Source organism: Ictalurus furcatus, chromosome 17 (assembly GCF_023375685.1).
Source record: "Ictalurus furcatus strain D&B chromosome 17, Billie_1.0, whole genome shotgun sequence".
Lineage (NCBI taxonomy): Eukaryota > Metazoa > Chordata > Actinopteri > Siluriformes > Ictaluridae > Ictalurus > Ictalurus furcatus.
The window spans coordinates 19,968,703-19,982,925 of record NC_071271.1 but is presented as its reverse complement, the minus strand read 5'-3'; the positions used below and the strand labels follow the sequence as shown (position 1 = coordinate 19,982,925).

At 37.6% G+C, this 14,223-nt stretch overlaps 1 protein-coding gene across 1 annotated transcript in view; it reads left to right on the top strand.

Moving 5' to 3' along the window:
- LOC128621754 (calsyntenin-2-like) overlaps positions 1–14,223 on the top strand; it is a 66,965-nt gene that overhangs the window by 44,421 nt on the left and 8,321 nt on the right. The window contains exons 4-6 of the mRNA XM_053647716.1: positions 34–200; positions 3,685–3,833; positions 10,793–11,015. Of these exons, the coding sequence (XP_053503691.1) occupies positions 34–200; positions 3,685–3,833; positions 10,793–11,015 (539 nt within the window). The remainder of the gene's footprint in view (positions 1–33; positions 201–3,684; positions 3,834–10,792; positions 11,016–14,223) is intronic.

Sequence of the window (14,223 nt, the reverse complement as noted above, 5' to 3'; positions counted from 1 at the left end):
AAATGCTCTGTGTGCGTGTGTGTGTGTGTGTAGGAGGTGAGGTTTCTAAAGCCAGGTTCACGCAGTATTTCCGTGGAAGTCTCTCAGGTCTGACGGTGAGGCCAGGAAAGATCGAGAGTCAGAAAGTGATTTCCTGCCTGCAAGCCTGCAAAGAGGGACTGGACATCACGTCTCTGGAGAGCATGGACAAGGGCTTAAAGGTAGCACACACACACACACACACACATACACACACACACACACACACACACTCATATACATGCACACATTTGCAGAAAAATCCAGCAAGGACAAATATAAAATATAATACAAAAAAAGAATACAAAAATGGAGTGCCAGATGGAGGGGAAAGAAGGTCATTTAAGGGACTGGTTTTTGACTAATGTTATGAAAGTCCTGGTAGCAGACATTTTCCTTTAGGTTTCTCTTTATGCCAAAAGCAGGAGTTTAATTCATGACTCTTAACCTGTCCGCTGCATCTAGTTTAGTCAGAACACAGTGCTGTTGAATTCTCAGTTGGTCAGAAGGTGTTGATTAACCCTCTCATGCATAGTGCCCACACTCATGGACAGTCAATTTAAGACTCTTTTTTTATGTTTTATGAAAATATAAGATATAAATCACCCCAAATCACTTGAGATCATTACGGTAAATTAAAGTAAACTTCTGTAGCTCTGCAGTTTGTAGCTCAGTCTTTACTTACTTTCTACATTAAGAGATATATTTTTATATTTTTATGTACTGAATACCTCTTTTCATCATGCAGTAGTCCCAAACTGTACATTATGAATGTTCACAAATGATATTTTCTATCATATTTGTTTTTATTACATATTTTAGATCAGAATTTAAGAAAAACTTTGGATAATGGAAGATTTGCTTGTTTATTATCATCATCGTCGTCGTTGTTGTTGTTATTATTATTATCATTATCATCATATTTATTATTATTATTATTGTTGTTGTTGTTGTTGTTGTTGTCATCATATTTATTGTTATTGTTGTTGTTGTTGTTTCAGGCATACTGTGTTAGCTTTTTTTTTCTAACTCATGGCCAGTCCATATACTTTTTAAAAATCTAAACAAATCAGAATTTGAAAATCTAAAGAATCTGGATATGCATATAAATAATTTAAGCATAAAAGGGTTAATTTTTTATAATAAAATCTCTGATAGTATTGCAGCTGTAAGTCGAATCACAGGTTAATATTAATGCTCTCATTCAAATATGTTATCATTTCTACAGTAACAGCTTACACTGGGGCTCGTATGCCAGAGGCTCCACACAAACAGATTAAGAAACATGTGATTGTTGATGTGGTCTGATAAGGAGTTTAGTGTCAGCTTCATGACAGTCAGAGGTGAAGTTTGTTGAATGTGAATTTTCTAATATGGGAGACTCTACAGAATGGAGGGCTTTGCTGATTCTCAGTAACATGACAAACTGAAAATATTGTCTTATTAACTTCAAGAGAGACTTGTGAAGGAAAGACTGTTTATAGCTGTTATAGCGTAAGTGATAAAAGGATCTAGCACATGTGTTAAACATAACTAATAACAGATTAAAAGTATGGCATATCTCAATAAATACTTTTTATTTAATTCATTAAAAAAAATTCAAATGTTGGCAAATATAAAAATGTAGGGTAACAAGTCAGCTCTATAACTGATGAATCCTAAAAAGGCAGTTTTTTTTTTAAAGAACAGATTGCCGGTCTGTTTTGGGTTAGAGGTCTCGCCTCGATTAAGCAGATAGGAGCCTAGTTATGTATTGCTGGAAATACTGCCTGGGAATTTTGCCAAGACGGCTGCTGAGCAGACAGAGCTTACTATAAGGACTTCTTAACAACCTTCAGAGAACAGCTTTCTTTTTAAAATAAAAAAAATATATGTATTAATCTCTCATAAACTATGCATTCCAGATCAATCGATCACGTCGATCACTGAAGAATAATAAACACATAATCATATTCAGGATTAAATCTCACTCTGATAATCGGGAGGTTGTCAGTTCAGATCCCAGAACTAGCAGAGAGCTGCTGTTGGGCCTTTGAGCTAGACAATTAACCCCTGAGCTTCTCAGCTGTGTGTCTCCAATGTACAATTTGGATGAGAGCATCTGCAAGATGAATAAATGTAAATGTTCTGCAGGCACCATTTTTCATTTTCTCTCTGCGGACGCTGTTCTTTTGTTCTTTAATATTCAGTGGCTTAAGAAAAGATTTTTTAGAAACATAAAGGATTTCAGAGGGAGAGGGAGACAAAAGGGAGGGGGGAGAGAGAGAAAAAGGGGAGAGAGAGAGAGACAAAGGGGAGAGAGAGAGAGAGGGAGAGGTAAAAGCTGTAGGCTTTCTCTCTCTCTCTCTCTCTCTCTCTCTCTCTCTCCCTCTCTCTCTCTCTCTCGCTCTCTCTCTCTCTATCTATCTCTCCCCCTCCCCTTTGTCTCCCTGTTCATCTGTTTTAAGCTGTTTTTCTGTTCATTCCTTTGTTGAATTCTGGCATAGCCTCACAGACAATGTTTATTACACACACACACACACACACACACACACACACACACACACACACTCACACTCACTCAGTACATGTTCACACACTTTCATACCCACACGCTTTTCAAACCACTCACTCACTCTCTCTCTCTCACTCACTCACTCTCTCTCTCTCTCTCTATTTCACTCTCCCCCTCCCCTTTCTCTCTCTCTCTCTCTCTCTCTCTCTCTCTCTCTCTCTCTCTCTCTCTCTCTCCCCCTCCCCTCTCTCTCTCTCTCTCTCTCTCTCAAGATTCAAGTAGCTTTATTGGCATGGTAAAAGGCTTTATATTGCCAAAGTAGTGGTAACATTAAATCACAGACATAGACATTTACACACATTCACATGTAATAAAAAAAAAAAAACCTTGATAAAATAATAGCAATAAAAGAAGAAGAAAACACACAGCGATGTGTCTGAGCATTTTGTGCATGTTTACAGTGTTGATGTTACTGTGTTATATTTTATTCTGTTTCCACTTCATTTAGTGTGCAGTGGGAACACAGCCGGTCTTGTTTTGGTAGCCAGGTCTGTCTGTGTCTGCCCGTCTCTATGGCCATGTTGTGTTCGTTGAGTCTGCACATGGTCAGGACTTCTCTTAGTTTAGGGTCGATCACTGTCCTCAGGTGCTCTGCCAATTTATATTCTCTGTTTAGGGACATTCATTACTTTATTGAGCTGTTGCTTCGGTCCAGTGTTTTAGATATTTTTCTGTTTGTGTTTTAATAATTTGATTTGGTCTGTGGTTTGCCTGGACATGTTTTGGATTGTAAAGTCAGCTCTAAGACCAGCTTGCTGAGGAGGCTTCCCTCTGGGGTTAGCTCTTGGTATGTCAGTGCTTTGTGATGGAGGGTCTCAATATCACTATTTTGTAGGTGGGCATGGAATTTAATGGCTCTTTTTTTGAGTTTTAATTATTAGTAGCTACAGTCCTACTTCTGCTCTGCAGGCATTATTATTCTCTCTCTCTCTCTCTCTCTCTCTCATTCATACTCCTTCATAAACTCCTTCAAATACACAGTCTCACACTGTAATAAACCCTTTCATATACACTCAGTCTTCACTCGGTAATTGACACTTTTATACACTTACTAGGAAGAAATCCTACTGTTTCTGTAAACGCTGTGTGTTCTCTCCTCATGTTTCTGTCAGTTCCACTTTAACCCGGCGCAGTCGGTGCTGGTGATAGAGGGTGAAGATCTGGAGCAGGTCAACGCAGCACTGAGGAAAGTCTCCTACATCAACTCGCGCCAGTTCCCCACGGCCGGAGCGCGCCACATCCACATCTCCACCACAGTACAGTACGATCGCTGCACTATCACTGCCCATTTCAGACCCTCACTTATTTCAGTACCCAGGACTCATCATCTAATCATCAGGCCCATACTGCCTCCCACTTTCCCGGCAGCAGTGTAATAAGAGTGTCCAAATTCAGTGTGGGTTTAAGTTTATAAATTCATCATAAACCTCTCAAAATGCCCAAACTGCCTTCAGAAATCAATGTCATACTGCTCATATACTTCATAATACTCTGAAGTCTGATCAAAAGTTCAAAATGACTCAACATATCATAACTTTGGTATTATAAGCTTTCTATTTGGGTTAAGAATGAATCAGAGACAGAATCTTATCATACAGTGGTGATGATATTTTATTCAAGACTCAATTTTTACTTTTATTAACTTAAAACCAAGCTATTAAAACATTAACCTACTGTAAAAAAAAAAAAAAAACCCAACAACAACAATAAATCACTTGGCTCATTAACACCACTGTACTGTACATAAATAGTTTAATAAAATAGTAGCTGTGGGTTTTTTTCTTTTTTGTTTTATTAACTTAATTAGAGAAGAAAAAAGAGAGGCTAGTGTATAGCTGCTATAATGTAAATGATAACATGAACTAATTGGTTTAAGAGGTTTCATAACATTAAATAGCCACATGGAGGTGGTATGATACGGCCTGAGGCCTGATATATTCATTAGGTCTGAAGTGTGTTCTTCCACTATGTACCACAGAGATTTCGCCAACTATAATCATTATTAATTAATTAATGACATATTGCACGTTTTATCTGTTCAATCCCTCCAGGAATTCTCGATTTTCTGATCACAGATACTGCAATATTTAGAGGAGTTTGCAAATTTCCTAATTTTTGTCTTGTGATGTCATGATGATCTGCAATCAGTCAAAGCCCTCTTTGATTCACGTGCGTCGAACATGAGAACTGTGAAAGACAATATCGTGCAATAGCAATTTTGCCAATTCAAGTAGTTTTGCACAAAAATAAGCCCAAAAAAATCTGCAATTTGCTTTTTTTAAAAAAAATAAATAAATAATTAAAAAAAAGATTTGTTTGTCACAAACTAACAAACTAATCTGAGCAAACTTTTAAGTTTTAAACAGTGATGTGACTCCTGAGATGGATTATGAATTTGAATGATGTAGCTGAGGCTGAGGAACTGTCAGAGCTAGAATTCACACATCAAGCTGACAGTGACAACATTTCTATCTCTGGGTGTTTTTGCAATTTGCATCACAAATTTAGAAAGAACCAAGCCTTTTTGTTAGCAACAATCGCAAAAAAAAAAAAAACCTCAGCGAAATCCTGCACTACCGACTGTTTATATTTGCATACATTTAATGCTTTGGAAGGTTGGCAAAATACATTAGTTTCTGCTTTGGCTTACATTAGCTCCTGTACTCTCTCTCTCTCTTGGAGTTAATGAGAAAAAAAAACATAGTTTCTCATTTTACCAAGAAACTGGAAAGCATAAAAAACATTTTTAAAAAAGTCTTCTGTCCTGAAGACTTTCCTGTGCCGGAAAAATTTACAGAGCACCATAACGGATACAGAGTGCTCCAGACTCCTTCCATTAATGCTAAATAAATAACAACAAATAAACTTCAACACCTCGACGATTATACTATACATTCTTCTCCGTTAAACAACAGCAAGTTCTTTAAAATCCATTTATTATTAGTCATAGATTCTGTGGAGAGTCCAACATACAAGTCCCTGTGTATGATCTATTACTATAAAAACAATAACATATATGAACGAGCACATAAATATAAACCTATTGTTCATGTCACACTCAGAACTACAGTCTTACTCGTGCTGCTATATAAAATTAATCGACACCTTTTGACCAATCAGATTTGAGAATTTAACCATACTATGGTATAAAAACCGATAAAGTATGGCATGTTCTTTCATTAATTAAAAAAAAAATCATCATTGGTATATTATTGTAGTTATAAGAGCACTAAAATGATTCAGAATGGTATTGGTATTAAAAAAAAAAAATCATCGACTAATAATCATCATCAACTAATCATTGTTGATTATTTTCCTATAACAGCATGCCCCTAAGTCTTTTATTCCTTACTTGTAATTAAAGAACATTGATTCTCTATTATCGAATGATAGTGTGCATATACGTATGATTATTTTTAACCATACTGAACCGCAATATTAAGAAGCCGTCATTATCTGAAACCCATCATGCATCGCTCACCATTCCTGTAATCAGTATAAACTCTTTCTATTTTTCATTTTGACTGTGGAATGATAAGACTTTCGTGAGTTACTCAACTGGTAATCATACTTATTTCAAAACAGCTCTACTATTCAGAGCATAAAATATTTCAGCTGTGATTTTTTGGGGGTTCTGTTTTCAGTTCAGATTCTGAATTATTCTTTTTTTCTGTTTTTTTTTCTGCTTTAATCCTCGTTCTGTCCCAAAGCGGTTTTAGCTGCTTACTTACTGATGTGTGTGAATGTGCGTGTGCGTGTGTGTGTGTGTGTGTGTGGAAGCGAGACTATTACAACTGTTGGACTGCCGTACCCCAAGGGACCATGTGAATATGCATGACAGAAAATGAATATTCATGAGGCTTGGGGGAGGACAGCACATCTCCTGTGGGGTGTGCCATGAAGCCGTGGGTGGAGTCCTTTCAGCAAAAAAAACAGTGGGAAATTAGCATTGAGGACGAGAACACATACACACACACACACACACACAGCATCCTCCACATAGGCAGCAGGGGCTGGGGATAAAGTGTGACGGGTTGTTGAATAAGAAAATATATTCTGTTCTTTTACACTACATTTGTGTGATAAAGGAGACAGGCTCACCCTTAGGTCCTGCAGCTGTGCAGCTAGAACTGGTAGATGAATATCCCTGTTGTTTCTGACCTTAAAACAAAAAAGGCACGCGTTTATAAATCCTGGAGCATTCTCCAACTTTGTGTGCACAAAACAGAAAGTTTACAATGTAGTGAATTGCACTAAGGTTTCATCACTGGTTGTCTATCCAGCAGACAAAAACATGGAGCCGTGCACATTTTTGCTTTTCTTGTTCTTACACTCTATTCAGAGTAAGTAAGGGTTTGATAATAACATGATGACTTTAATCAGGTGTGTTAGAGCAGGGAAAGCACAAAATGAGGCTGAATAACACTAGATTACATATCATTTTCCTCCATTCACGTCCACTCAATGCACAATTTATACTTTTTGCAGCTGGCCCCTCGCATCTGGCTGCTTCGAAATCATCCACCATAAATGATATTACTGTAATTCTTATCATCGGGTTTCACCTGTGAATAATGTATAGAATATAAAACACAGTCATTTACAGGTAACTTCATGGTCATTCCACTGAAGATTCGTCGTTGAGTCACAAATATAACAATGTGGGTATGGTACAGGGCAAGTCCATGTATGGAAATGAAGGCCTTGAAAGCCATATATGGGAATGTGGGTGTGGCATTGAGTCTTTACATGGAAGTATTTAAGTCAGAAGTGAAAATCTTTGCCATTCGTGACAATATCATGGAGATGCGTTTTTGTTTTTCGCTTTTTACAGATTTTGTTTGTCACAAACTATAACAAACTACCTTAAACAATAAGTAACAACTAACATAATTGAAGCAATTATGTGAGCCCTGCGATGAATTATCAATTTGAATGATGTAGCTGAGGATGAGGAACTGTCAGAGCTGGGATTCACACATCAAGCTGACAGTGATGACATTTCTACCTCCGGCTGTTTTTCCAGTGTTTCTGGTGGCATAGTAGGCTAAGAAAGAAGGGAAGAAAGAATAAAAGAAAGAAAGAAAGAAAAAAAATGGATTGAAAGAATGAAAGAAAGTATGAATGAAAGAAAGAAGGAAAGAATGAAGGAAAGAATGAATGAATGAAAGAAAGAAGGAATGAAAGAAAGAAGAAAGAATGAAAGAAAGGAAGAATGAAAGAAAGAAAGAAAGAAAGTAGGAAAGAAAGTAAGAAGGAAAGAAAGAAAGAAAGAAAGAAGGAAAGAAAGTAAGAAGAAAGAAAGAATGAACGAGAAAGAAAGAATGAATTAAAGAATGAAGGAAAGAAATTATGAAAGAAAGAAAGAAAGAATGAATGAATGAATGAATGAAAGAAAGAAGGAATGAAAGAAAGAAGGAAAGGAAGAATGAATGAAAGTAAGAAGAATGAAAGAAAGAAAGAAAGAAAGAAAGAAAGAAAGAAAGAAAGAAGGAAAGAAAGAAGGAAAGAAAGAAAGTAAGAAGGAAAGAAAGAAAGTAAGAAGAAAGAAAGAATGAAAGAAAAAGAAGAAAGAAAGAAGGAAAGAAAGAAAGAAAGAATGAATGAAAGAAAGAAGGAAAGAAAGAAAGAAAGAAAGAATGAATGAATGAAAGAAAGAAGGAAAGAAAGAAAGAAAGAAAGAATGAAAGAAAGAAGGAAAGAAAGTATGAATGAAAGAAAGAAGGAAAGAATGAAAGGAAGAAGGAAAGGAAGAAAGAAAGAAAGACAGACCCTGCCCTGTGATGCAGCATGAGCAGCTTTCTTTCTTTCTTTCTCTTTTATTTACATCAACAATAATAATTATCTTTGAGCACCAGGTGCCTACTCAGAAACATTGTCCCACTCAGAGACATGGCCACTGGTCAACAGCAGACAGCCACCACCAGAAAAAAAACCCTTTAATGTGCTTATGGAAAAACGTTGACCTTTCCGCGTTTTCCCTGAATTTGACTGAATGTGCTGTATTAGAACACGAGTAGTTTAGGACTGACATTTGATTATATTTGGCAGTAAAAGCTGATTATGCAGTACATCAGAGCAATGATGAATTATTGATGAATGGCGAGGCTTTTATCCAGCCTTGTTCTTACCAGCATTCTTACCAATGTTATTATAATTTATAATGGCTTGTAATTGTTTAGTTTCCATTTGAAATTCACTTTGATTTTAGTTTACTTTCTGCACTCACACACCAATGGTAGCAGAGCTGCTATGCAAGGTGCTAACTTGCCATCAGGAGCAACGTGGGGTTCAGTGTCTCGCCCAAGGACACTTCGGCATGTGGAGTTATGTGGGCCAGGAATCGAACCGCCAACCCTACGATTAGTGGACAACCCGCTCTACCACCTGATCCACACCTGGGTCACAGCTCAGTGTATTATTAATAGAAACCAGGCAATTTTCATTTGTTTTATATCAGGCAAAGTTTTAACCCAGGTACTCACACTTTTGATTCATTGATCATCAGTAAGCGCTTTATCCTGGTCAGGGTTGCAGTAGATCTGGTATAGACCACACCCACTTTGGGTTTAAATCCAGATACAGATACAAAGCACTAAACAGTTACAGACACAGGTGTTTTGATGCACTCATAGAAGGTGCAAACTTTTAATCAACTAAACAAAGGAAAAGAAAAATGCTTAAGCCACACACAATAGTGTGTGTGTCACTACGCAGCACACACTAGCTCCACTCGACAAGATTAGCATCAGAATAAAGTAGATGCTAGTACTGTTTGAAGCTGAGCAGATGGACCGCTCATTACATGCGATTGTAAACCATATAAGTAGCAGCATATGAAAGATTCTGTACGAAAAGAACAAATAGAACATCTGGAAAGACCGGGTGGAAATGAATTTCGTGAATCAGGAGGATGTGCTGACACTGGATTCTCAACCATGTACGATGAACGGTACTTTAATGCATTTGGTATGGAAATTATTGGTTGAAAATCAAAGAATCTAAAACAAAGCGTTCTTGCCATGACTCACGTGGATTTGACGCCACAACATTAGGCGATACTTGAATGTTATTTTTCATTCATGTCTTTGTATATTGTGTTGTAAGAGGAGAATTGTGCAAATGACATTTTCGGCCAGAAGGTTCATTTGTAGTACAAGCGATAGGAGATGATTGTGACAGTTGTGCCCTTTCCTGCTCTGTAATTACAAACTCCTTATATCTTATTCACAAGGGTTGCATATCTGGAAAAACAAATAAACAGAGGTGTTAATTAAGGCTTGTGAACATAATTAAATGTGGTTTAGAGTAATGCTTAATAAGTGTAATTACTGTGAGCAGAGCACTAATTAATTCTGAAAGAGCGGCTGAGATGGAGAGAGAGAGATTATGTTCTGTTCTGAGTGCAGAAAAAATGCTGCCGCAGTGTGTTTGTGTGACAGATGTGTCTTTTTCCATTTCCACCACATTAACTCCTTGAACAAATCACTGTCGCAACAGTTTGTTTCCCTTGTATGTGCATGTGTCAGTTTGTGCAACCTGTTTTACATGCCTTACTGATTTTGATTGGACCCATAACTTTCCCAGACTGTCTGGCAGTGTGTGTTTACTGCGAGCAGGAAATTGCAGTGTGTTTGTGTGTGTATGGTGGGGGTTGATGTGTGAGCATGGTTTTTATATCTTGGAGGGGACCAAATGTCCTCACAAGGATAGAAATATCTGAGAATTTTGACCTTGGGCTCCCTCAAGGAAAACTTTTTTTTTCCCCCACCTATTATAATTATTTTTTTGAGTTACTGAGTTTGAGGTTAGGATTAGATTTAAGTGTAGTATAACATTAATTAGGTTCGAGTCCCGCTGGGGCCATGTGTGTGCGGAGTTTGCATGTTCTCCCCGTGCTGCGGGGTTTTCCTCCGGGTACTCCGGTTTCCTCCCCCAGTCCAAAGACATGCATGGTAGGCTGATTGGCATGTCTAAAGTGTCCGTAGTGTATGAATGGGTGTGTGAATGTGTATGTGATTGTGCCCTGTGATGGACTGGCACCCTGTCCAGGGTGTACCCCGCCTTGTGCCCGACGCTCCCTGGGATAGGCTCCAGGTTCCCTGAAAAGGAGTAAGCGGTAGAAGATGGATGGGTGGATGGATGGATAACATTAATTAGCTACATTAAAAATGATGTCAATAGAAGGTCTTTACATGTACTTTACGTGTGTGTGTGTAGGTGTTTCGGAGAGGACGTGTGCATCTTTGTTCCTGATATCGACGCAGTCGTCATGGTAATGCAACCAAGTGAACCACGAATCACAATAACAGGGGCAGAGCATCTCAGCATCCCCGCCTCTGACATTGTCCTTGGCCTGTCATTGTTCAGGGATTTGCATATCAGCAGCACCGTCATGAAGAGCGATCAAACCTCACATAACACAGGTACCGATCAAAACCATGTTAAAAAACAAAGAATGCTTTTTTTTAGTTATTTACTGGAGCTATAAGGCTAATATTTCTAACAGCTGTTTCAATGTTTCTGTCCATACCTAGAGTAACCAATCCATGTTTGTTTGTTTTGTTTTGTTTTTTTCTGAGAGTAAAGAAAACCTGCGATACCGAGTTGTTTTTTAAGCTCCCCAAACCTCACTGAAGATCAGCAAAATCTCACAATCCCACAATGTTGTACATTTCCTTAAACAATATAATGTATAAATCTCCTTTCTACAAATAAGGAGTCCAAATTCTCATCAAAGCCAAGAAATACTGTGCACTTTAGATGATTTCGGAAGCCGCTTTTATAGTAATAGACTTTTACTCACCAAATACTTGCATTTATTCATCTTCCGAAACCATTTTTCCTGTTCAGGGTCATGGCAGATCCAGAGGAATTGCGCACTTCACCTTCACCATCAATTCTCAAACACCACAAAGACCTTAATCTTCAATAATTCCCATTCATCATCTAGAACCAGGAAGAAAAATAATAGAAAGATACGTAATCTGCCTTGACATTCAGTTATAGCTTTCAAGATCATTATAAGTAAGTAAGTAAGTAAGCACCCACATGAAAAAATACTGTAGTATACTTTAATATTTACTACAGTAAACTGGAGTAAATTCTAGTATAATGTAGTATATTATAATATTTACTACATTTTGTTAATGTATACTACAGCACACTGTAGTGTTAACGATAGTGAACTGATAAACTGTAGTAAATATTGTAGTATACTTTAGAATTTACTACAGTAAATTGTGATACAGTAAATTACTGTAGCAGATTGTGGTATACTGTATTGTTTTATAGTATTTACTACATTTTGTTAATGTATACTACAGCACACTGTAGTGTTAACGATAGTGAATTGATAAACTGTAGTAAATACTAAATTATACTTTAGAATTTTCTATAGTAAACTGTAGTCGATTGTTGTATACTGTAGTGTGTTATAGTATTTACTACATTTTGTTAATGTATACTATAATATACTGTAGAAATGACTATAGTGAATTGATAATCTGTGTTTTAAATATTAAACTCACTACAGAATACTATGGGATGCTACAGTGTGTTCTAGTGTTCATTATAATGTACTACAAAGGTTTACTGCATTCACCTGTGCTGTGAAGGTTGTCACACACACTGTAGTACAGTATAGTACCGTTGTAGAAAATTTACTACAGTAATGACTGTAGTTTTTTTTATTATTATTATTTCAGTATAGTAGAATTACCACAACAAATTACCACATACAACTGCAATTTACTACAGTATCTTTATTATAAGGTTCAAAAACACTATAGTATTTACTACAGAAATTGTACTACATTTTCTATAGTAAATTTACTCTAAAATACTATAGTATTTTTTTCATGTGGGTATTTTTTCAAAGAGCTGAGCTGTTGAGGCTCAAGGTTTTCACTCAAGATTGAAACATAATCCATTTTATTAACAAGTCATGCCTGAACACACAAGGAATGTGGCTCCAGTTTGCAGTAGTTCTCACAGCCATGCATAGGGCACATAAATTAACTAGTAAACAAGAGATTAACCAGTTAACTGTAAACAAGAAACCATGATAACACCAATAATAATAGGTAGCAATGAAGTAATTCCTTCTCATGCACAAAGAAAGAAAGTCAATAAATATGTATAATAAATTATATAAACTGTGTATATATTTAGCCTCCTTATTTGTAGAAATGAGATCACATGTACACTCACTGAACACTATACTAATACTGGTTAGGGCCTCCCTTGATTCTCAAAACAGCCTCAATTCTTCATGGCATGGATTCCACAAGATGTTTGGAACATTCCTTTGAGATTCTGGTCTATGTTGATATAATTGCATCACACGATTCCTGCAGATTTTTCAGGTGCACGATCATGTTGTGAATCTCCTGTTCTACTGCATCCCAAAGGTGCTCTATTGGATTCAGATCTGGTGACTGGGAAGGTCACTGAAGGACACTGAACTCATTGTCATGTTCATGAAACCAGTGTACGATGACTGATGACTGATTGGTATTAACAGGCCCAAAATGTGCCAAGAAAACATTCTCCACACCATTGCACTACCTCCACCAGCCTGGACTGTTAACACAGGGCAGGTTGGGTCCATGGATTCATGCTGTTGGTGCCAAATTCTGACCCTACTATCTGTGTGCCTCAGCAAAAATTGAGATTCATCAGACCAGGTTACGTTTTTCCAGGCTTCAACTGCAGCCTCAGCTTTCTGTTCTTGGCTGACAGAAGTGTAACCCAACATGCCCATCTGCTGTTGTAGCAAATCTGCCTCAAGGTTCAACATGTTGTGCATGAGATGCTTTTCTGCTCACCACAATTGTACAGAGTTACTGTAGCCTTTCTGTCAGCTCGAACCAGTCTGGCCATTCTCCATTGACATCTCTCATCAACATTCGCAGAACTGCCAATCACTGAGTAAACTCTAGAGACTGTTGTGTGTGAAAATCCCAGGAGATCAGCACGTATAGAAATACTCAAACCAGCCTATCTGGCACCAACAATCACGCCAGAGTCAAAGTCAGAATCACTGAGATCACCTTTTACGCATTTTCGAGTGATAATTAGTAGCAGTAGCAAAGGTTGGCACGTTATTTAAGGCCCTAAGATAAGATAAGATCTTGTGTGTTAAATGAGGCACTTCATATATGTTTTGAAGTGGTAATTGGAAAGTTAAGTCTTATTTTAAGAACGCCACCTGCCACAATAGTCTGTCGATACGTCTGTCTGTCTGTCTGTCTCTCTCTCTCTCTCACTCACTCACACAACTACACAAACACAGTACTTTTTGCACTGCATGGGGTATGCCATGAGGAAAGAAAACCTTAAAAATCAAGTCAGTCTAACCCAGTTGTTATGTTCCTGGGGCAAGGCTGGATCAGCCATGACTCACAGCATCAGATCTTGCCCAATGCTGTAGCCAAGGGAGAAACCTCAGTCATAGGGCTCAAAACTGCACTCCAGGCATGCATCTTTCATCTGTGAGCCACCTGGAAGCCATGTTATTATACATGCCAGTCAGTCAATCAACCAAGAGAGTATTTGGACAGTGTGAGGGCAAAAGGGCAAGTGATCAAGCCTAATTAAAGTTTACCCTGTTGGAAACTACCATATAAAAGAGCATGGCAAAAAAAAAA